The 22,163-nt window shown below is 41.0% G+C and overlaps 1 protein-coding gene across 1 annotated transcript in view; it reads left to right on the forward strand.

The window, feature by feature from the left end:
• Window positions 1-653: 653 nt before the first annotated feature.
• LOC149271930 (adiponectin receptor protein 1-like) overlaps window positions 654-22,163 on the forward strand; it is a 34,845-nt gene continuing 13,335 nt past the window's right edge. Inside the window, exons 1-4 of the mRNA XM_089506987.1 lie at window positions 654-794; window positions 1,276-1,395; window positions 14,027-14,198; window positions 21,972-22,158. Coding sequence (XP_089363113.1) covers window positions 654-794; window positions 1,276-1,395; window positions 14,027-14,198; window positions 21,972-22,158 — 620 coding nt within the window. The remainder of the gene's footprint in view (window positions 795-1,275; window positions 1,396-14,026; window positions 14,199-21,971; window positions 22,159-22,163) is intronic.

Consider the following 22,163-nt stretch of genomic DNA (forward strand, 5'->3'; position numbering starts at 1 on the left):
CGCCTGCACGTCCTCGGCCACCTCCTTGTACCTCCGGGACCGCGGGTCGGATGTCTGCCGCGGCCGCGATGACGTCACGCACGGCACGCCGCGGCCTGTTTGTGAGTACCTTCTCCTATTTAAACACCATTTGTTTCCCTTTTCTTTACCCGTTCAAAGTGTATTACTTTTTGGGTGTGCTGTTCCTCGTTATTTATCTTCTGCCTTGTGTACCGACCTTTGCCTGTTTTTTGACTACGACTCTGCGCTGCCTGCCTACGACCCTGGACCTGTTTATACCGTTTATGCTTCTGATCTGCCTGCCTTGACCTCGGACCTGTTTATACCGTTTTATGCTTCTGATCTGCCTGCCTTGACCTCGGATACGTTTTGACCTCGCTGCCTGCCGTTGCCCTTTGATCATGGACTGTTTACTGGACTGCTCTACGTCTATATATCTGCATAGTTGGATCCTCCTTCGCTACCTGACCCCGTGACAGTACTAAAAGAAAAAAAAAAGCCCGGGCCTTAAGGGGTTAAGGGCTTAAATTTACTTCTGACAGAATGCCTAAATGATACACACATTTATTTTTCCTGCAGTTAATACATCATTATATATGTGACAAAAGAAACCTGCACCATAGAAGAAACTTCTTCCCCTCTGTGACAACTCGATGACCACTTGCAAATCATCAGGTCTAGGAGGAGGCTTGGACAGTAGCAACAGTCAAGGAGATATTGAGGATTTGGAGCTGACAGAGTTGGGACCACTCCTAGAAACTCAAAAAGAAAGAATGGGGCAGTCATCTGTATCTGTAAGTCTTTATGGTATTGACTATAGCACTGATTATTAGAGAGGCAGTCTTAAGTCCCATGCACCTTCAACAATAAATGATCTCTTTAAGATATCGTCAGGGTTAATATATAAGGTACCCGAGTTCCCCATAAAAATACACACTAAAGTACTCACATCTCCTACATGAAAAATAGCTGCAGAGCATGTGAAGGTGCAAATGCATAAAGAGTGATTCTGTAGAATCCCTCATGGATTTGCAAAAGCAACACTACAAAAAGGGGCCATGCAGGTATCATATGCATTAAAGTGCATATGATGTCTGAAGTGGCCTATAAGACCCATTTTCTATACATATGTCTAGTAATACCATGTGTTTAACAATGTGCATAGTGATACATGCTTGTCTAATATAGCCCATGTCCTTCTAGATACATTGTTATAATATTCCAATATGTATAGTATGTTTTTATGCATTGCTTTGATATGCTGTATTGCTACAGGGAGAAGAAAGTCAAACAGCTAAAGTGTCTCAGGAAGACGAAGAAGAGGAAGTAAGAGTTTTGACCCTGCCTCTGCAAGCACATCATGCCATGGAGAAAATGGAAGAGTTTGTATATAAGGTGTGTACCAGATATATTATGTATCTTTTTATAAACATATGTGTGTTTGTTGGATCCCAACATACCAAATAAATCATGTGGTTTTCTGTTTTGATTTCACTTTAACACATTGAAATGCTTTTTCATTTGTATTAAAGTACAATGTATTTCTCTTACCTCTGTTTCCTTTTGCACGTACAGACCCTAGTAAACAACTGAGCAGATGGTGCATGGTAATGCATAAATCACTGTTTGCTTGGTAATAAGATTTTGCTTAACCTCTTTACGACCATGGCATTAAATAAGCATAGAAAGCGACCAAAGGACTTCCTTTGCTCAAACGGTCTTGCTGTAATTCCTCAACATCGAGGCATTCAGCAACACCTAACTCCTAAACTGCTCCAGGGACCACAGAAGATTCTTCCTCGGAGTGTCCAAATGTGCCTTATACGAATGGTGGCAGATGCCTGCTTTAAAAGAGCTTAAGCTGAAACAGTGTTATAGACATGCCTGGATATCGAGCCATTCAGCAATACCAAAAACCCACCCCACTATGCACTGTGATCGTTCCAGAGTATGACCACAAGTGCCATAGTGAGAGATGTTGCCAGATAGCAGCGCCAATAAAAAAATAAACCTATGTGGGTTTCTCCTGAGAACTACTGAGAACGCTGATACTCATTCAACCATGCAAGTCAACACAGCCTAGCTAACTAAAATATATTTTAAAAAAAATAGTTTATAAATAAAAATGTGGTAACGGAAATTCTCCAGTGATGTAACCATTGCTCCAGTTATCTAGTTCCAAAAAAAAAAAAAGTCACTTTTATACTGGCCAATTTATTAGGTACACCTGTTCAATTGCTTGTTAACACAAATAGCTAATCTGCCAATCACATGGCAGCAACTCAATGCCTTTAGGCATGTAGACAACTTACTGAAGTTCAAACCAAGCATCCGAATGGGAAAGAAAGGAGATTTAACCCCTTGATGACGATTGCCGGTCCGTGATTGATTTTTTTTCACCTAAACGGCGTTGCTGTAATGCCTCGACCTCGATTGGCACCAGGGGCCATGTCTGGCCCCTCCCCGGGGCGTCAACATCCGCCATACAATGTATGGCGGCGGACGCCCGTTTTAAAAGCGTTTAGGAGGCGATCAACGATCACCTCCTAAACTTAAATGGTGTCGCTGGAATGCCTCGATCAGGAGGCATCCAGCGACACCAAACACTTACCCCAGGATGGACTGTGACCGCTCTGGAGAGCGGTCACAGCCGCAGCTGCATGCAATCTTCACCATCCGCAAGATGCCAGCGGCCCGGGAAAAAAACCAATAAAGATGCAAAAGTTCGCTAGAAGGTCTCCAGACCCTCTAGAGAAATCTGGCTCCACTTGCAGGTTGAATACAGGTACTGCATTCAACCATGCAAGTCAATGGAGCCCAGCTTTCTAATCACAGTGTGATTAGTAAAAAATAAATTAAAAAAATAAAATTAATAATAATTAGAAAAAAATTGTAAAAAAAACTGTAAAATGTAAAAATAATTTCCCTCTGATGTCACTATCAGGGGAACCTTCAAGTTGAAAAAAAATGTAATTTTTTTTTTAAAAAAGGCAAAAAATAAATAAAATATATATATAAAAAATATATTTTGTGAGCAAGTCCTAAAATTAGCACATTAGCTTAAAACAATTCTCACATGGAAAGAGTTAAAATACTGGCATATTAAATGCCCATGGGGTGTCTACTTTAAAAAAATGTATGATTTGATGGGGTAAATTGAATTGGCCGGGTTCAACAACGTCCCAATTAACACGGGGGGAAGGATGGCCACACATCTAATTTCCAATTAGAAAAATGCACACGTACCAAATGTGGCCTTTTAGTTCCCCCCAAAAATGACAAACCCATGCATGTGGGGTATCACTGTACTCAGGAGATGTTGCTGAACACATATTGGGGTGTCGTGTGACAGCGGCATATGCCAGGAGCTGTAAATTCATACATAACTTAGGTGTGTGGGGGAAAAATACACACAAAAGAATACTACTGCAAACTTTGAAAAAATTCTGGTGGTAAAATGTGTGCATGCAAAGAGTTAAAATACCAGCATTTAAAATACCCTGGGGTGTCTAGTTTTCAAAAATATATGGTTTTGTTGGGCACACTGAAATGGCCCCGCTCAAAGATGTACCAAATAGGGCATGGGCAGTGGATCCCCAAATGCCAAGTACAACGTTGAAAAATGCGCATGCCCCAAATGTGGCCCTTTTGCCCCAAACAGCCAGGCAAAATCATTCATGTGAGGTATCGCTGTACTCAGGAGATGTTGCTGAATACATATTGGGGTGTTTTGTGATAGTGACATATACGAGAACCTTTTAATTCATACCTGAAGTAAAATGTGTGTGACAAAACAAATGCAAAAAAATGACTACCACAAAGTTTGACAAAGACTGGTGGTAGATATTCCCTTTATTCCCCCTTTTTTTTCTGTTTGTTATGAAGGTAACTTACGGGTTCCGGGTTTTTTGTTTTATTGTTGAGCCATGTTTCTCCGAAACCTTACCTCAATTTGGTTGTTCTTGCTGTGCAGGGTGTTCACTTTTTTGGCTCACACATCTCTGCGTACCTCTGATTACTGGGGATGGTTTTCATTTAATGTGTTTAACATGTTTCTTGAATTGAAATTGTAACCTAGGCATTTGTCTGTAATCTTCATTGTGCCTACCATTCGCATTCTCTGCTATTTTGCCTCCTATGAGTGATGTTTGTGTTGCTCTCTGGCTGTAACGCGGTCACGCGGATTATTGTATGCTATGTTATGACTGTAACACTTGTGTTCATCCTTGCTGCAGCTTGCTGCAATCTGTTGTTTTTACTATGCACAGCTCAATAAATGGAGAATTTATAAAAAAATACTAGCATTTGGAATACCTTGGGCTGTCTAGTTTTCAAAAATATATGACTTGATGGGGTAAATTGCATTGGCCGGCTTCAAAGATACCCGAAATGGCACATGAGGGGAAGAATTACCAGATTTGGAAAAAATGGCTTTGAAATAGCAAAACGCTACCTGTACTTATTGCCCCATAATGTTTAGAAAAAAGCAAAAAAACATAAAAACATTGGGTATTTCTAAACTCAGGACAAATAGTAGTAGAATCTATTTAGCAGGTTTTTTCATTACCATTTATAGATGAGTAAAAGATTTTTCAACTAAAAGTTAGAAACAGTAATTTTTTTTCTAAATTTTTCACCATATTTTATCCTTTTTTTTTATTAGTAAATAATATGATACAATCAAAACAATGCCATCTAAAAAAAGCCCTTCTTGTCCTGAAAAAAACAATATCTAATGTGTGTGAGTTTAGTAAACGGGAAAGAAGAAAATTACAGCTAAACACGAGCAGCGCAGAAATGTTAAAACGGCCATTGTCACGAAGGGTACAAAAAGTAAAATCAGCCTTTGTCACGAAGGGGTTAAGTGACTTTGAGCGTGGCATGGTTGTTGGTGCCAGACAGGCTGGTCTGAGTATTTCAGAAACTGCTCATCTACTGGGATTTTCACACACAGGAGTTTACAGAGAATGGTCCAAAAAGAGAAAACATCCAATGAGTGGCAGTTGTATGCATGAAAATGCCTTGTTCATGTCAGAGAAGAATGGGCAGACTAGTTCTAGGTGACAGAAAGGCAATAGTAACTCAAATAACCACTCGTTACAACCAAGGTATGCAGAATACCATCTCTGAACGCACAACACGTCGAACCTTGAGGCATACAGCAGCAGAAGACCACAAAGGGTGCCGCTTCTGTCAGCTAAGAACAGGAAACTGAGGTTACAATTCACACAGGCTCACCAAAATTGGACAATGGAAGAATGGAAGAATGGAATAACGTTGCCTGGTCTGATGAGTCTCAATTCCAGCTCCAAAATTCAAATGGCAGGGTCAGAATTTGGCGTAAACAACATGAAAGCTTGGATCTATCCTACCATGTATCAACAGTTCATGTTGCTGGTGGTGTTTATTAAGTCTGGGGGACATTTTCTTGGCACACCTTGGACCCCTTAGTAACAACTGAGCATCATTTAAAGGTCTATCTGAGTATTTTTACTGACCATGTCTATCATTTTATGACCACAGTGTACCCATCTTCTGATGGCTACTTCCAGCAGGATAATGCACCATGTCACAAAGCTCATATCATCTCAAACTGGTTTCTTGAACATGACAATCAGGTAATTGTACTTCAATGGCCTCCACAGTCACCAGATCTCAATCCAATAGAGCACCTTTGGGATGTGGTGGAAGATTTGCTTCATAGATGTGCAGCAGACAAACCTGCAGCAACTGCGTGATGCCATCATGTCCAAAATCTTTGAGTGTTTCCAGCATGCCACGAAGAATGAAGGCAGTTCTGAAAGCAAAAGGGAGTCCAACCTGGTACTAGCAAGGTGTACCTATAAAGTGGACAGTGAGTGTGTGTATATATATATACAATATAAAAAGTTTATTGGAAAATTAGCGCTGTATCTTCTCAAAAAATCTTGGCTTGTAAAGAGTTGAAATACTAGCATTTGAAAGACCCATGGGGTGTCTAGTTTTAGAAAATATTTGTTTTGATGGGGTGAATTGAATTGGCGAGGTTCAAACATGACCCAAATAGGACATGGGTGTAGACTAATCAGATGTAAAAAATGGTTGGTTATTTTTCACATTCAATAACTTAGGTTGTGAGCACTATTTTAAAAAAAGGACTGAGAATTCAATTATAGTAATTATATATAAAAATTCACAAAAATTACATAAATCCAAAATTAAGCAGAGTATAACATAGAATGCCTATTAAAGCTTATATGCTTAAAAATAGACTAGACTATAAAAAAAACTAGGCCTGCATATCGCTTGCTTAAAAATGGTTGCCAATGGTCAGGAAAAAAGTAAGGAGAGGAAAATTACCACCAAGGCCGGGTTGTCATTACAAAACATTGTCATTTTGTAAACTTTGAGATACCATCTGCCTGGGACTCTGGAGGAGACTTTGCGATTCTGTTTGGTGTGAGGATGGATCATTGCAGCAATAATAATGATTCCAAAGAATGTCCCAATATTTCTGTGATATCATAAAACGCTTCTTGTACTTATTGCCCTATAACTTACAAAAACAGCAAAAAAAACATTGGATATTTCTAAACTCAGGACAAATAGTAGAATCTATTTAGCTAGTTTTTTTACTTGCTTTTGTAGGCGAGTAAAACATTTTCAAATAAAAGTCATAAAAGGTTTTGTTTTTTTTGGTTTTTTTTAGTAAATAAGATGATATGATCAAAATAATCTGAAGAAAGCCCATTTTATAATATATAACTTGTGTGGGTACACTAAATGGGTGAAGATAAAATTACAGCTGAACACGAGCACTGCAAAAGTGTTAAAACAGCCTTGGTCCCAAAGGGTACAAAAAGAAAAAATAAGCCCGGTCCTTCATCATTCGCATAGGAAACATGGCATGGTAATAATAGAAACAGCATCACTTAGCAAATGAGCAGTTGTTGTTGTTGTCACGCCCCATCCAGGCAGCAGAGCTGCATGACTCTGGTTTCCCCTGTCTCGTTACAATCCATTCCTGGACTTCCTTATGCTCTGTCCTGAACTTCTGATTCTTTGATTCCAGTTCTGCTCTTTGCCTCAGCTTCTGTTTCCTTTATAAGTTGTGCCCCACCCGTTTGTTATGTTTGTCTCAGTCTGCAGTTTATGGGTATATTTTTCTGATATGTGTTTAGATTCAATGTTTAGTTTGTTAATTAGTAATTCAGTAGGCAGGGTTTAGTGTTAGGACCCACCGATATCAATATATCGGTGGGTCCTAACACTAAATGAGTACTAGCGGTGGGCTAAGTATGCTGTGGCCGTGATATGTAACGGAATCTCCAATCTTATTATCATAGAAAGGAGTTCTATTCATGTCCTTGTCTAGTCTATCCTGTTTAGTTCTGTTATTTCTGTATAGTCTTGTCATGTGTAACCTGGTCAGCCCTGTATTTTTGTGTCCTGTCTTGTGCCCCAGTAGAGGGGTGTCCTGTCCTGAGCCTTTGCAGAGGGGTGTCCTGTTCTAATTATGTCAGATCTTGTGTGTTGCCTGTCCCTGTAACTTGTATTCCTGATTCTGCAACCTGCTTCTACTCCTTTGGCTCTGTCCTGCCTTTTCTGTCCTAAGCTGCAGGATATCTCTATATCCTGTTATCTGTACTGGATACCTCCCGCTGCTATTTCAGCATCCTGGTATGTGGCCACATAATCGTGATGGCCCAACACTGTGTCTCTGCTCTTGCATGGTGACTCCTGGAATTCCATCATTTGGCGCTGTGGGTTATTACAGCCGTCTTTAGGTGGAAGGATATAATCGACTTCATTAACGCCTTCACGACAAAGCACGTACATGTACGGGCTTGTGATGCAATGCATTCATGACAAAGCCCATACATGAACGGGCTGCTGTGAAATATCAGCATCTCTGCGATAGCGAAGTTTTTGCTGCAATCAGCGGTATCGAGGCATGTCAGCAACATAACCCCCCTGTGACAGAACCCCATTACTGGGGCCCCTGGAGAGGCCTAAGAGCCAGCCTCCTCCCTATCAACTATGGGCACAGGCCTTGTAGAGATTTCTGTGTGTGGATACAGGGGTTCAGTTTCTGCTGATTTTCCCCATGTTTTACTACTCAGAGTCTCAAAACTGTAACGTCAGCTGGACATCCTGTTGTAGGAAGAATACTGATTGTCTTTGCATTGTCGATTGTATAGGTCTGAAGTGTTTCCCCTGTTATGTGAGTTAGCCCTTGTCTTAAGACCCCCTGTAGGTATGACTAGGTGGTGAATACCTAATTCTCAATTACACAACAGGTAGCTGTTAATCCTCTGTATCTATCATCATTCCACGTCTACGTCCCCAATTAATGTAATTATTTATGTCTCATGTCATCCTGTCCTTCCCACGGATATTGTGTGGTAATTAGATCATGTGATATTTGTCTTGCTCCTTTTCTTACTTGTGTATATATAGCTCTGTATTTGGTTTTAACCCCTTCAATCCCCTATGGACATACCGGGACATCCAAAAAACGCCTAGTAAAAAACCCCTATGGACGTACCGGTATGTCCAGCCCTTCGTGCAGCGTCAGGGACACATCCCTGCCACTGCACGGGAGATCAGTCTGGACTCCCCACTTACAGCAGAATTGATAAACTTGGAGGGGATTTTCCATCACTTTACCTAATTTTGTGAGGCTTCAGAGGGAAAATGTAAAAAAAAAATTCTTTTTTTTTTTCTAATTTTCGCTAGTTTTTACTAAATTTCTCATTCTAAATTTTTAGCTAATCATCCAACTATGCTATCCAAAGAAAGCTTTATCTCTCTGAAAAAAAACAATATATAGTTAACATGGGTACACTATTCACAGGAAACGAGAATAATTGCTGAACCGAATGGCAAAAATGACAAAATTGCTCCGGGCTTTGAGGTACCAAAAACCCCTGGGATTGAAGGGGTTAATAAAGGAGTCCTGTTTTCACCTCAACATGAGTGTTGCCTGATGTTTGGGGTGGGCTGCTATGATCCTTTATTGTCCTTTTCAGGACAATAGCCACGCTGTGTAGCTAAACTTCGGATAGCCACAGTGCCAATGCAGCTCCGGTGCAGCGACGTCCCCCCTTCTATCTACAACGCTGGTTCTGCCTTGCGCTGAAGGGGTTAATTGTTGGTGTCCCGGCAGGAGGAAGCAACAATTGGCGGGAGTACCCAGTCGGGGTACAGGTCGGTCCCGTCACACCCCCTACCCCAGTCGCCTTGTGATTGCTCCGAAGAGCAACCACAAGTGCCATTATTGAAGGCTGTTGCCGCCACTCGCAAGATGGCAGTGCCAACTGTCAGATCAATGAGTTCACAGAGGGTCTATCCAGACCCTTTTGAAAACTCTCGAGCTCCCCCTGCAGGGGGAAAAGTTTTTTTTTTATGAGCAAGTCCTATTTTTGCTCTATATCTTCACAAAAATTGCCGCATGGAAAGAGTTAAATAATAATAATTGGCATTTAAAAAAATGTATGATTTGATGGGGTAAATTGAATTTGCCACCTTCAAAGATGTTGCGAATATGCGACATGGACACAGACTTACCAGATGTCCAAATGTCAAAGAAATACACACCTCGCAAAGGAGAAATTTTACCTCCCAAATAACCCAACAAACCCGTGCATGGGGGGTATCGCTGTACTCGGGAGATGTTGCTGAACACATATTGGGTGTTGTTTAGCAATGACATATACCAGCAGCGGTGTAAAAATAAAAAAATAAAATAATTCTGCCGTAAACTTTGACAATGGCTGGTGGTAGAACTACTGCATGGAAAGGGTTAAAATTATGAGCATTTAAAATACCTTGGGGTGTCTAGTTTTCAAAAATATATGGCTATGGGGTAAATTGCATTGGTCGCTTCAAAGATACACGAAGTAGCACATGGGGCAGAATGACCAGATTTGTGAAAGAAAAAAAAAAAAAAACAAAGAAAACATTTCTAACCACAGGACAAATAGTAGAAAAGAAAGCCCCTTTTTGTCCTAGAAAAAAAACCCAAATGTATGTGTGTGGGTACACTAAATGAAAGAGAAGAAAATTACAGCTAAACAACACTGAGAAATATAAAGAGCTATTGTCCCAAAGTGTACTATGAGTAAGAAACAGTCTTGTCATTAAGGGGTTAATAGTGACAATACTTTGTCTATCTTGCACTTTATATGCATATGCTTTTGGATATCCAGGTGGATTAGGTCTGGAATCATCCAAACAGGCATTCAGCTCTGCATCCATAATGATTGGTTTTGCTTGTGGCCTGGTTTTAACTTGATTTAAACACACAGCGTATTTTTGACTAACAGCTTGTGTGAGAGAATCAACAAGCTGATTAGCCAGTGTGTGAGCAGACAAACCAAGCATTCTGTAAACTGGTTCATGTACAATTTCAGTATCAGGCTTGTCAATGAGATAAGCAGAAATTGCTTTCCATTTAGCAATATGATTTAATGGCTTCTTTTTAGCCAAAAGAAAACCGTTTGATCTCCATATATGAAAATCTCTATTAGCAGATCATGCAAAATAAGCAGAATCAGTAACAAGAGCATGGCCCTTATCCTTTAAGGATTCTTTTAACCACTTAACGACAAAGCCCGTACATGTACCGGCTTGCAGTGCAACCAGGGCCGGCCCGACAATGGAGCCGAGTGGGGCAGCCGCTCCAGGCGGCACTTTTGAAGGGGTGGCACTTCGCCGCCCCAAGCCCTTTTTTTTTTCTTTCTTTCTAAAGCGAAACAGAGAGAAAGGGGCGCCGAGTGGTTTTCGCTTACCAAGCTGTCAGTAACCGCTCGGCGCCCCTCTCTCTCTCCTCTTCGGCGAGTCTCCCTGTTCGGTCTCGGTGCCGGCTTGTAATGCTGAGTACCGGAAGATTTCCGGCGCTCAGCATTAAAAGCCGGCACCGAGACTGAACAGGGAGACTCGCCGCAGGACTGCTGAAAGGTAAGTACAAGGGGTGGGGAGGAAGGGTAGATAATGGGGGGGCGGCAGGGATGGAGGGAGAGGAAGGGTAGATAAGGGGGGGGCGGAATTTTAAAATTCGCCCCAGGCGGCATTTTGCCTTGGGCTGGCCCTGAGTGCAACAAGATAACGACAAAGCCCGTACAAATATATGGCTTGATGGGGTAAATTGAATTTGCCCGAACTCAAAGAAATAGCATATGTGGGCAGACTTTTTGACAAGTCAAAATTCCAATTTGAAAAATGCACACCTCTCAAAAAGGGCCTTTTAGTCTCCGAACAACCTAACAAACCCATGCATGTGGGTGTGTCACTGCACTCAGGAGATGTTGCGTAACACATATTGGGGTGTTTGGCAGTGACATATACCAGGAGCGGTGAATTTATACCTGGAGTAGAACATGTGTGAAAAAAAATACAAACATTTTTTACTACCATAAAGTTTGACAAAGGCTGATGGTAGAACTAGTGCATGGAAATGGTTAAAATACTTTATTTTGAAATACCTTGGGGTGTCTAGTTTTTAAAAATATATGGTTTGATAGGGTAAATCTCATTGGCCGGCTTCAAAGATATCCGAAATAGCACATGGGGCAGAATGACCAGCTTTGGGGAAAAAATGGTTTTGAAATAGCAAAACGTTCTTATTGCCCCATGACGTGCATAAAAAAGCAAAAAAAAACACAAAAACATTGGGTATTTCTAAACTCAGGACAAATAGAAGAAGTTATTTAGCAGGTTTTTCATTAGTTTTTGCAGATGAGTAAAAGTTGTTTTTTTTTTTTTAAGTGAGAAAGTCATTTTTTAACAAAAAAAAATCACCATATTTTATCTTTTTTATAGTAAATTAGATGATGTCCTGAACAATACAATATATAATATGAGTGGGAGCATGAAACAAGAGAGAAGAAAATCACAGCTAAACAGCAACACTGGAAAATGTTAAAAGAGCCATTGTCCCACAATGTACTACGAGTAGGAAACAGTCTTGTCATTAAGGGGTTAATGCAAAAGCCAATGCATATACCTTGGCGTATTGTGATGAATGATCTCCTATCGGAAGCTGCCTAGTTTTTAACAAACTCATGTCCAAGGAATATTTAGGAATGCCTACCCCCGCAGATTTATTTACCCCTTCCATATTAGAGTTAACTGCTAAACAGTCAGTGTAATATAGATAAGCATAAAAATCAGTAGGATGCTTTTGCACTCACCACTGAACAATATTATACAATGTTGGAAGATTATCCAACGTGGTCATACACAGTGAAGCCATTGATATTAAGTTTCTCAGCAACAGAAGTGTTAATATAAATATTGTACTGTAGTAGGCAACTTTTCTAGTGGCAGGTATTTTCTTTCTCTAATTGTAAATACATACGATGAAAGTGCAATCGGAACTGTTTCAGTAGAATTGTAAATGCATATGTATGCTGCTTCGGAAGAAATACTAGCATACACAGATAATGGTTGTCTGAGATAAATAAACAGCATTATTGACAGCTGTCAACAAATCTTGTAAAGCTTTATCCTCTTTCATGTTCCAATGAAAAGGAGTTTTAGATTGTTGTGATCTTATTTCTTGTGAAACAGCAGCATGTAATGGTGCAATTAGAATATAAAAATTTGGAATAAACAACATTGCATAGTTAAAAAGTTTGAAAATGCTGCATAATTGTTTCAAACTACATGGTCTTTTAATTGCAAAATTTTTTTCTTTGTAACTATCAGACAATCCTCTGCCATTATGTGTAATGTCAAACCATATGAAAGTAACTTTGTCACGGTGCCGGCACTTCTGCTGTGCGAAGTGCTGGCAAGGAAGGTTGTTAACGTACATCGCGCAGACGTTCACCGGCTGCGGCGACGTGAGCGTAAACGACCTCCGCTGCCGGCATGTCTGCACGATGTGCTTTAACAATCTCCCTTGCCGGGACTCCCCCTGTGGGAATTCCTGGCAAGGGAGATTGTTAAAGCACATCCAGCAGACGTGCCGGCAGCGGAGGTTGTTTACGCGCATCACCGCAGCCGGTAAACGTCTGTACGATGCACTTAGACAACCTGCCGTGGGAAGTGCTGGCAGGGGAGGTTGCTCAGCGTATCGGAGAGTAGGATGCAGGTCCCCTGCAGTATCCTAACCCTGCTGCCTGACCGACGCCCGGAACTGCAGGCGATACGAATTGCGCATTCCTGCGCTAGACCCCGAATGTAGGCTGCACCCTAATGCCCCCACACCCTTGTATATTGCCCCCAGTTAGCGAAACGTTGTATACGTATCCCAACACCCAGCCCCCCTTTAGTATAGATTTATGTGATGCCCCCAGCCAGCACCCCTTTGTGAATTAATGCCCCCATACCCTTGCATATTGTCCCCCCTTTAGTAGCCTCCCCGTGCCATGCTCCACCCCACTTATACATCCATGCTATCACACACACATGCATTAATTTATTCATTCACAAACATTTTCACTCATTCATTCCCTCATACTCATTCATTCCTTTATTCACCAATACTCATTTTCTCATTCACAGATGCTCAGTCATTGCCTCAATCATGCATACCCGTTCATACACTCTCCTCCACCCCCTTACCTGAACTGCATATATGCAGACTTCCGCAGGGGCTGTTGCTTCTCTCTTTGTTGCTCGCACTCTGTGTGAGCAACTTCTCTGGTACCAAAAATATGTACCTGAAAGGAGCAGGGTCATGTCACGTGACGTAAATTCACGTGTCTCCGCTGGGTTCCTGCTTCCCCTGGGCTGTACGAAAGACAATGCTCACACAGTGTGTGCGAGCAACGCAAAGGGAAGCAGCGGCCCCTGTGGAAGTGAACGTTAATCCGGCCCTGCATCCGGGAAACCGGGTACGTCTGGTCACCCTACCTTAAGGACTGGGCTGTTTTTAATATTTGTACCCTTTGTGACCTAAGCTGTTAACATTTTTGCAGTGTTTGTGTAATTTGCTTCTTTCTTATTTACTGTACCCACACAAATTATATTTACTATATATATCTATATATATATGTCATGTATAGTGATAGTTTTTTCATTTTTTTTTTCTGACTAGGTATGGGAAGGTCGTTGGAGAGTTATCCCATATGATGTGCTCCCTGACTGGCTGAAAGATAATGATTATCTTCTGCATGGACACCGTCCCCCAATGCCGTCATTTAAAGCCTGCTTCCGGAGCATATTCCGAATACATACTGAGACTGGAAATATATGGACCCATTTGTTAGGTAAAATTCAGATAGAATGTGCATTACTGTTAGGTTGAGTTAACTTTAAAATGCCAAAGATCACAGTTCCTCCACTCATTACTTCCAGATGTATCAGCATTTACACGACCTGAACATACCATTTACGTATTGAAGGTTAAATACATTTATAAATATTATTATGTATGCGTATAAATTATTATTTTTATTTTTTACTTATTTTAAAGCAATATAAATAAAAAAAAATCTCCAGGCAGAATGGCAGCCAGCCTGAATAGGACAAGGAGAGGGTAGTCATAGTCATACCATTTTTGGTGTGGTATATGGTATGGTGCACAGTGGCAATATAGCTAGCAGCAATACCCTTTTTTGCGCTAACCTGTGTCCTCTTGTCTGCCCTGTCTGAAATTGCCTGCACTCTCTGATCATTCCTCTTACTTGAGAAAATAAAAAGGTCATCCTGTATATTAGTCCCTGCTACTATTCATACCTTTTGTGTTGTGGGGGCAAAAGTTCTGCCCATCTTACCTAGCTCAACCACGGCACACTTCAATACATCATTATAAGCACATCACAGCACACCTGTCTTAATACACCTGACTACAAAATCACCGCTTACTTCATCACAAACACTACAAACTACCTGCACATACTATACACCCTCATCACACTCAGACATCCATTTTATAACATGCTTAATCTTTTTTTTTGTCTTTATACATCTTAAATACAAGCATACACCTTATTCATATCTCAATTTTTTTTTTAATTTTTTTGTTAATTTATGTTAGCTTCTTGTTATTGGTGTTTGCACCTTTAAAGATTCTAACATGAGACTCGCCATATGACTTTTTGTCGATGTAGAAATTATACTTATTGTCAGTTACTTCAATGTAGTGAGTTGTATGTAATCTGGCCTTTGGGTCTACTTTGCAAGTTTATTATATCCAGTGGCATATATACCATTGTGCCAAATCTGGTCATTCTGCCCCATGTCTTATTGGGGACCTCCCCCGGGTTAGCCCCCCATATTAAGAATTTTAGCAAAAGATCATTGCATTTGTTAGATCTTTGTTAGATCAGGTTTGATCAACTTTTTTTTCGTTAGCTCTACTCTAAAATAGGAAATATTAACAATTAACCCGTAGCCAGCCCCCCCCTCAACAAAAATTTCAGCAAAATGTTACTGATTATGATAGCTCCGCGTTAGATCAGGTTTGATCAGACAAAATTTTTGTTAGATCTAGTCTAATTACGGGCTGGCCCCCCCTCAACTGAAATTTTAATTTTTTTAATGGATTTTGGTAGATATTCGTTAGATCCGGTTAGATCAACATTTTTTTTTGTTAGATCTATCACGCAGGAGGTGATATTCACAATTCTATTTTTGTGTACGGGGGATGGGTATACTTACGGGTTGGCCCCTCCTCAACTGAAATTTGGATTTTTGTTAATGGATTTCGGTTAGATATTTGTTAGATCCGGTAACATCAACAGTTTTTTTCGTTAGATATATCACACAGGAGGTGATATTCACAATCCTGTTTTGTTTGCGGAGGATGGGTATACATACGGGTTGGCCCCCCTCAACTGAAATTTGGATTTTTTTAATGGATTTTGGTAGATATTTGTTAGATCCGGTAACATCAACTGTTTTTTTTCGTTGGATCTATCACACAGGAGGCGTATTCACAATCCTATTTTGTGTGCGGAGGATGGGTATACCCCCATGCATGGGTTTGTTGGGTCTGTGCCCATGTCCTATTTTGGGGACATCTTTGCATCAATTCATGCATTTTTTTTAAACTAGACACCCAATAGGGTTTTAACATGCCAGGATTTTAACTCTTTCCATGCGAAAGAATTCTGTGAAGAGAGAGTGCTAATTTTTGGACTTGCTCATAAAAGCAAACTTTTATATATATTTGATGTGAGTGCACTGATCTATGGATTGTGTGTATGTATGTATGTGTATATATATATATATATATTTTAACCCCTTAATGACAAAGCCCGTATATCAAAATGCATTGTTTTCAATATGTTTCGGGACCGCCCTTTGTCCTTAAGGGGTTAACGTTTTGTTGGAACTGAAAGGTTTCCCTGATGTTGACATCAATTGGGAAATTATTTTTACATGTTACCATTTTTATTTAATTTACTAATAACATTGTGTTTAGAAAGCTGGGCTCCATTGACTTGCATGGTTGAATGCAGTACCTGTATTCAATCTGCAGCAGAAGGCAAAATCTCTCGCAACGGCACTTGTGACCCCTCTCCGGAACGGTCACAGTGCGTCCTGGGGATGGGTTTTCAGTGTTGCATAGTGCCTCGCTATCAACGTGACACTGTCACGTCCGTCGCCATACAATTTATGGTGGATATTGATGTCTGGGGGAGGAGCCACACGTGCCCCCAGCTGTTGATGTCAGTGTTGTCTAATGCCTAGACATCGAGGCATTACAGCAACACTATTTGGGTGTAGATCGCTGTGATGGAGCGACCAGGCACCTTAGGTTGTCCCTCTCCGCCAAGAGCGACTTCTCCCTTCAGGACAATAATTCCCCGCAAACTGTAGGTAATATCCCCAAGCAAAGTAAAGGGATATCACTATCCAGTACCCAAATAACCAGGCAAGACTAGTCTTTAGGTACAACAAGAGGAGAACTGATTTATTTTAGACACAGATGGCTGGATATATCCAGCAAAACACACATTAACATAAAACAAGATATTGGGATACAAACCGCCCCCTTAATCTGCCTCCCAGAGACAACAGGGGCAGTAACAGGATTAACAATACAATAGGGTCCCAACCTCCACTGCCTATTACTGGCCCAAATCAGTTCCAGGGATGGCCGGGGTAAATGTGTGTAGTGGTGGAACTGGGGGAGGGTGGGGAAGATGGACTTATACAACATTAAACTAAAACTCCCTGGTTGCAGATCCTGGCTGTCTGCCAGAGATAATCCCCTCAGCAAGTGATGGCATGATATACTGCTGGGGGTAGCCACAGAAGTCCTTGCAAATTCAGGGCCCATAGTCAATAGGGAGGAAGCTGTCTCTCATGCCTGTCCAGTGGCCCCAGCGATGGAGGGTTCCATCACAATCGCTTTCTACACCAATTTAAAGTCATGACTTGCCAGGCACTTCATTTGTCGTTAACTGACTGTTTTTTTTCGTGATGTGCCTTGCACATCAATTGACGTCAAGGGGTTAAAGTCAGTCCACAGTGAAAAAACATTTAAGACAGTGGCCAATTTTCCCCGGAGTGAACGTCCCAGTTAATTCACTCCAAGATCATACCATGCAATGCTCAGAGAAATTGCATGTTACATCTCTGACACCTAATATCAACTGTCAAGCACCGAGGTGGAGGGTGATGATTTCGGCTTGTTTTGCAGCTACAGGACCTGGAAACCATGCAGTCATTAAGTCGACCATTAACTCCTCTGTATGCCAACGTATTCTGTAGTCAAATGTGAGGCCATCTGTCTGAAAGCTAAAGCATGGTCAAAATTGTATCGTGTAACAGGACAATGATCTCAAGCACACCAGCAAATTTACAACAGAATGACTGAAAAAGAAAAGAATCAAGATGTTGCAACAGCCAAGTGGCAGGACCTTAACCCCTTCCGTACTCTGGCTACATGTTTCCTGCAGACCGGGACGTACCATGTACGTCATACCCGAAAACGCCCCCACATCACCACAATCGTGGATATCGCGGGGGCACTGCTGCTGCTGTCTGTCCAGGTGTCTGTGAAAACCAGCACAGCCACTCCGAGCCCACCCCCGAGCCTGTGATCACTCCCACGGAGTGATTCTGTAGGCTGAAAACGCGATTGCTTCAGGAAAGAGGGTTGAGTGTTGATTGGGTCCCCACACAAGTGTGGGGACCTGACACAACATCCCCCTGCTGCCTGATCGCTGATCGTGCCATTTTAGAGGTTAATTCCTGTTTTGTACGGGGCTCTGCTGCTGGAAGCCCAGGCAGACCAGCAACAGCAAAAACGATCCCCCACAAGCCCTTTGATGACTCCTGTAGGCATGGAAGCCTACAGGAGTCATCAAAGAGACTCCTCACTGCAATGGCTGGTCTATAGACCACCAATTGCGTCCCAGAAGCAGCTTCAGGGACAGGGGGAGAGGGTTCTTCGGTCTCCACATGAGTGTGGAGACCAGCCCCAACCCTCCCCTGCTGCCTGATCGCTCCATGAGAGCGACAGTGCAGCGTTAACCCCTTCAAGCCTGTGGGGACTAAATATCAGTCAATGCTGTGCTCAATGGAGCATCAGCATTGAAAGAGTTAAAAATTATAATAAAAAAAAAAAATAACAGCACTGACCTGAAAGTCCAGGGTGCTCCCAGGTCAAATGCTGTGATGATCAGATCACTCCTGGCCAATAGGAGTGATCTGATCATTATGGCAGCCCCTGGATGACCCTGCCTTAGAAAGAGAGAGGGGTCATCTAGGGTAATGGTAGAAAAAAATATTAATAAAAAAAAATACATAATTATTACCTGATCACTTTTCGGTGACATTTTTAGCCCCCCTGATCAATGTCAGTGGCCTAAACTTCTCACTAACAAGCCTGAAAACTGTCACAATTACCCTAGTTGAACACCTTGACTTGTCTACTGTTCATAAACGTATACTTTTATGGGGTAATTTAAATTGGGGGGCTTTCAAAATGTCCCAAGTGGGATATGTGCCCAGAAAACTAATTTCAAAAAATGTGCGCATGTTCCAGTTTTGGCCTCATAGCTTCCTCAAAAAATGCATGAACCATGCATGTGAGGCCTTGTTGGAATCATGGGATGTTGGTGAACAAAATGTGGTGTTTTCTTCCACTGTTGCACTTATGGTGTGCAAGAAATTCAATGCAACATTGAAATGTATGCGTTAAAAATGCAAACTGTGAAGTTTGGCAGACATCAGTGAAGAAATGGCTGGCTGAAAACTGTCAAAATTACCCGAGTTGAACACCTTGACTTGACTGCTGTTTATAAACACATACTTTTATGGGGTAATTTAAAGTGGGGGGCTTCCAAAATGTCCCTAATGGGATATGGGCCCAGTAAACCAGTTTCCGAAAATTCCAAATTTGAAAACTAAAATGCGCATGTTCCAGTTTTGCCCTCATAGCTTCCTCAAAAAATGCATGAACCCTGCCTTGTTGGAACCGGGGGATGTTGTTGAACACAATATCTGCAGTTGCACATATTCTATACAAAATATAATATGAAATCTAAATATATATATATAGGGCTGCAACAACTAATCGATAAAATCGATAATAATCGATAATGAAAATCGTTGCCAACGAATTTCATTATCCATTAGTTGAATCGATTTTTATCGATTATAAAATGAGGGTTTTTTCAGAGCAAAAACTCCTACTTACCAGTCCCTCCCTCTAGTCACTGTGACAACTTGCCCCGCCCCTTCCTGCTCCAGAACCACATGGCTGTGACACTCCTCTAACTGTAAGTATAAAATTAATATTTGGGCTGCTGAAAGTTAGGGGAAGTGGGGGTTAATTTAGGGGAAGTTATAGTTAATAGGGTGTTTAGGGTTAATTTAGGGGCAGTTATGGTTAATGGGGTGTTTAGGGGTAATTTAGGGGCAGCTATGGTTAATGGAGTGTTTAGAGTTAATTTAGGGGCAGCTATGGTTAATGGGGTGTTTGGGGTTAATTTGAGGCAGTTGTGGTTAATGGTGTGTTTAGGGTTAATTTAGGGGGAGTTATGGTTAATGGGGTGTTTAGGGGTAATTTAGGGGCAGCTATGGTTAATGGAGTGTTTAGAGTTAATTTAGGGGCAGCTATGGTTAATGGGGTGTTTGGGGTTAATTTGAGGCAGTTGTGGTTAATGGTGTGTTTAGGGTTAATTTAGGGGCTGTTGATGGGGTCTTTAGGGAATGCTGTGGTTGATGGGGTATTTAGAGTTAATTTAGGGATAGTTATGGTTAATTGGGTGTTTAGGGTTAATTTAATGATGAGGACTGAGGGTTAATTTAATTAAATTTAATTAAAGTTAAGGTGCAGTTAGAGATAAAGGGGGGCAAACTAAGGATCCTGGGGGCAGTGAAGATTAACCCAGTACTTATTTATAAAAGTATGGTGTCAGTGTGATGCAAACGGGTCTGTGACGCTATGAGGGCACTATGAGATATCTGGGGGTACAAGGCGTATCTGGGGGGTATAAGGCATATACGGTATATGTGGGGAGGGCAATGTGGCATGTCTGGGGAGGACGGAGTGGTGTATCAGGGTGTATAAGGCATATGGGGCCACAGTGGCATATCTGGAGGCAGCGTGGAGTGGCATATGTGGGAGGCAGCGTGGAGTGGCATATGTGGGGAGGGCAGCATGGCATGTCTGGGGAGGATGGAGTGGTGTATCAGGGGGTATAAGGCGTATCAGGCACAGTGGCATATGTGGGAGGCAGCGTGGCATGTCTGGGACGCAGCGTGGCATATCTGGGCTCAAATGTGCATAAATTGGGGGGCTGGTTGGGAAATAAAGACAAGAAATGCATTTTATCAAAGTTTTTTTTTATTCTGCTGTTTGTATTTCACTTCATTTGTTTATTAAATTATTTTAAATAAATGAAACATTTACATTCATTTTTTTATCCGATTAATGGAAAAAATAATCGGTCAACTAATCGATTATGAAAATAATCGTTAGTTGCAGCCCTATATATATATATATAAAAATACCTCAAAATTTCGCAGCAATTGGCGATAAAATCCCTGTTTGAAAAGTGTCAAAATTACCCTAGTTGTACACCTTGACTTATCTACTGTTCATAAACATATAATTTTGGGGGGATAATCAGTATCTGTGACAACTATTGCAGTTATTAGCCTAAATGCCAAATTTGAAAAAAATAACATTTTAAAAACGTGATGCATGCCTTGCAACATTTGCCTTATACTGGTCAAAATAGATGAAAATCCTGGCCATATTGGGTGGTTTCCAAATCAGGACAAGTTAATGAATATATTTTGGATAATGTTTTCTCATTGGTTCAATGTGTGTACAATTTGTATGTATACAAAACTGTAACAAAATGTGTTTTTTTTTCACCCCCCCCCACTTTTCCAGTTTATTTCAAACAAAACAATGTACTACACAGCTTAATATGGTTTCAAATGAAAGTCCTACTTGTGCTGAAAAAAACAATATATGATTTGTGTGGGTGCACTCATTGATAAGAGAGAAATTACAGTTGAAGAAAGACATAGCAAAAAGACAAACGGCTCTGGTCTTTTAGTGCCACCTTAGTATCAAAAACCTGGTCCTGAAGGGGTTAAGGGAGCTGTGCATAAATAAATGCCTGCAAACCTCAATTAATTGAAACAACATTGAAAGGAAGAGTGGGCCAAAATTCATCCACAAGAATGTAAGAGATTGATCGTCTTAGAGAAAACGATTCATGGTAAAGGTGGTTCTACAAGCTATGAAATCATAAGGTGAACTTTGTTTTTGCACACATGCCTTCTCTATTTTGGCTTTATTTTGGTTGAATAAAGACATGGTGTAATAGATCATGTGTTGAGGTGGTATTTACCTAATTTTTAGACTTGCTTAGGAACAGATTATTGTTATTATGTCCTTATATGTAAATCTATAAAAAAAAAGTTGTTTTTGGATAAGTGTGTCACATAATGATTTCATTGTACAAGTGTTTATCTTTATAATTTGCTATGTTTTTTAAATACCCACTCAGCCATCAGGGAATCTTGCATGTCTGTTTTCTAATTAGGTCATGTCACCCCTGCAGGTTTTATGCTGTTCCTTTTTCTTGGGGTTCTGACCATGCTAAGACCCAACATGTACTTTATGGCTCCTCTGCAAGAAAAGGTTGTATTTGGCATGTTCTTTCTGGGAGCTGTGCTGTGTCTCAGTTTCTCCTGGCTTTTCCATACCGTGTACTGTCATTCAGAGAAAGTGTCCCGCACATTTTCAAAGTAAG

The sequence above is a fragment of the Sceloporus occidentalis genome, unplaced genomic scaffold (assembly GCF_023333645.1).
Source record: "Sceloporus occidentalis isolate IW3139 unplaced genomic scaffold, rSceOcc1.0.p SCAF_446, whole genome shotgun sequence".
In the NCBI taxonomy this organism is placed as follows: domain Eukaryota; kingdom Metazoa; phylum Chordata; class Lepidosauria; order Squamata; family Phrynosomatidae; genus Sceloporus; species Sceloporus occidentalis.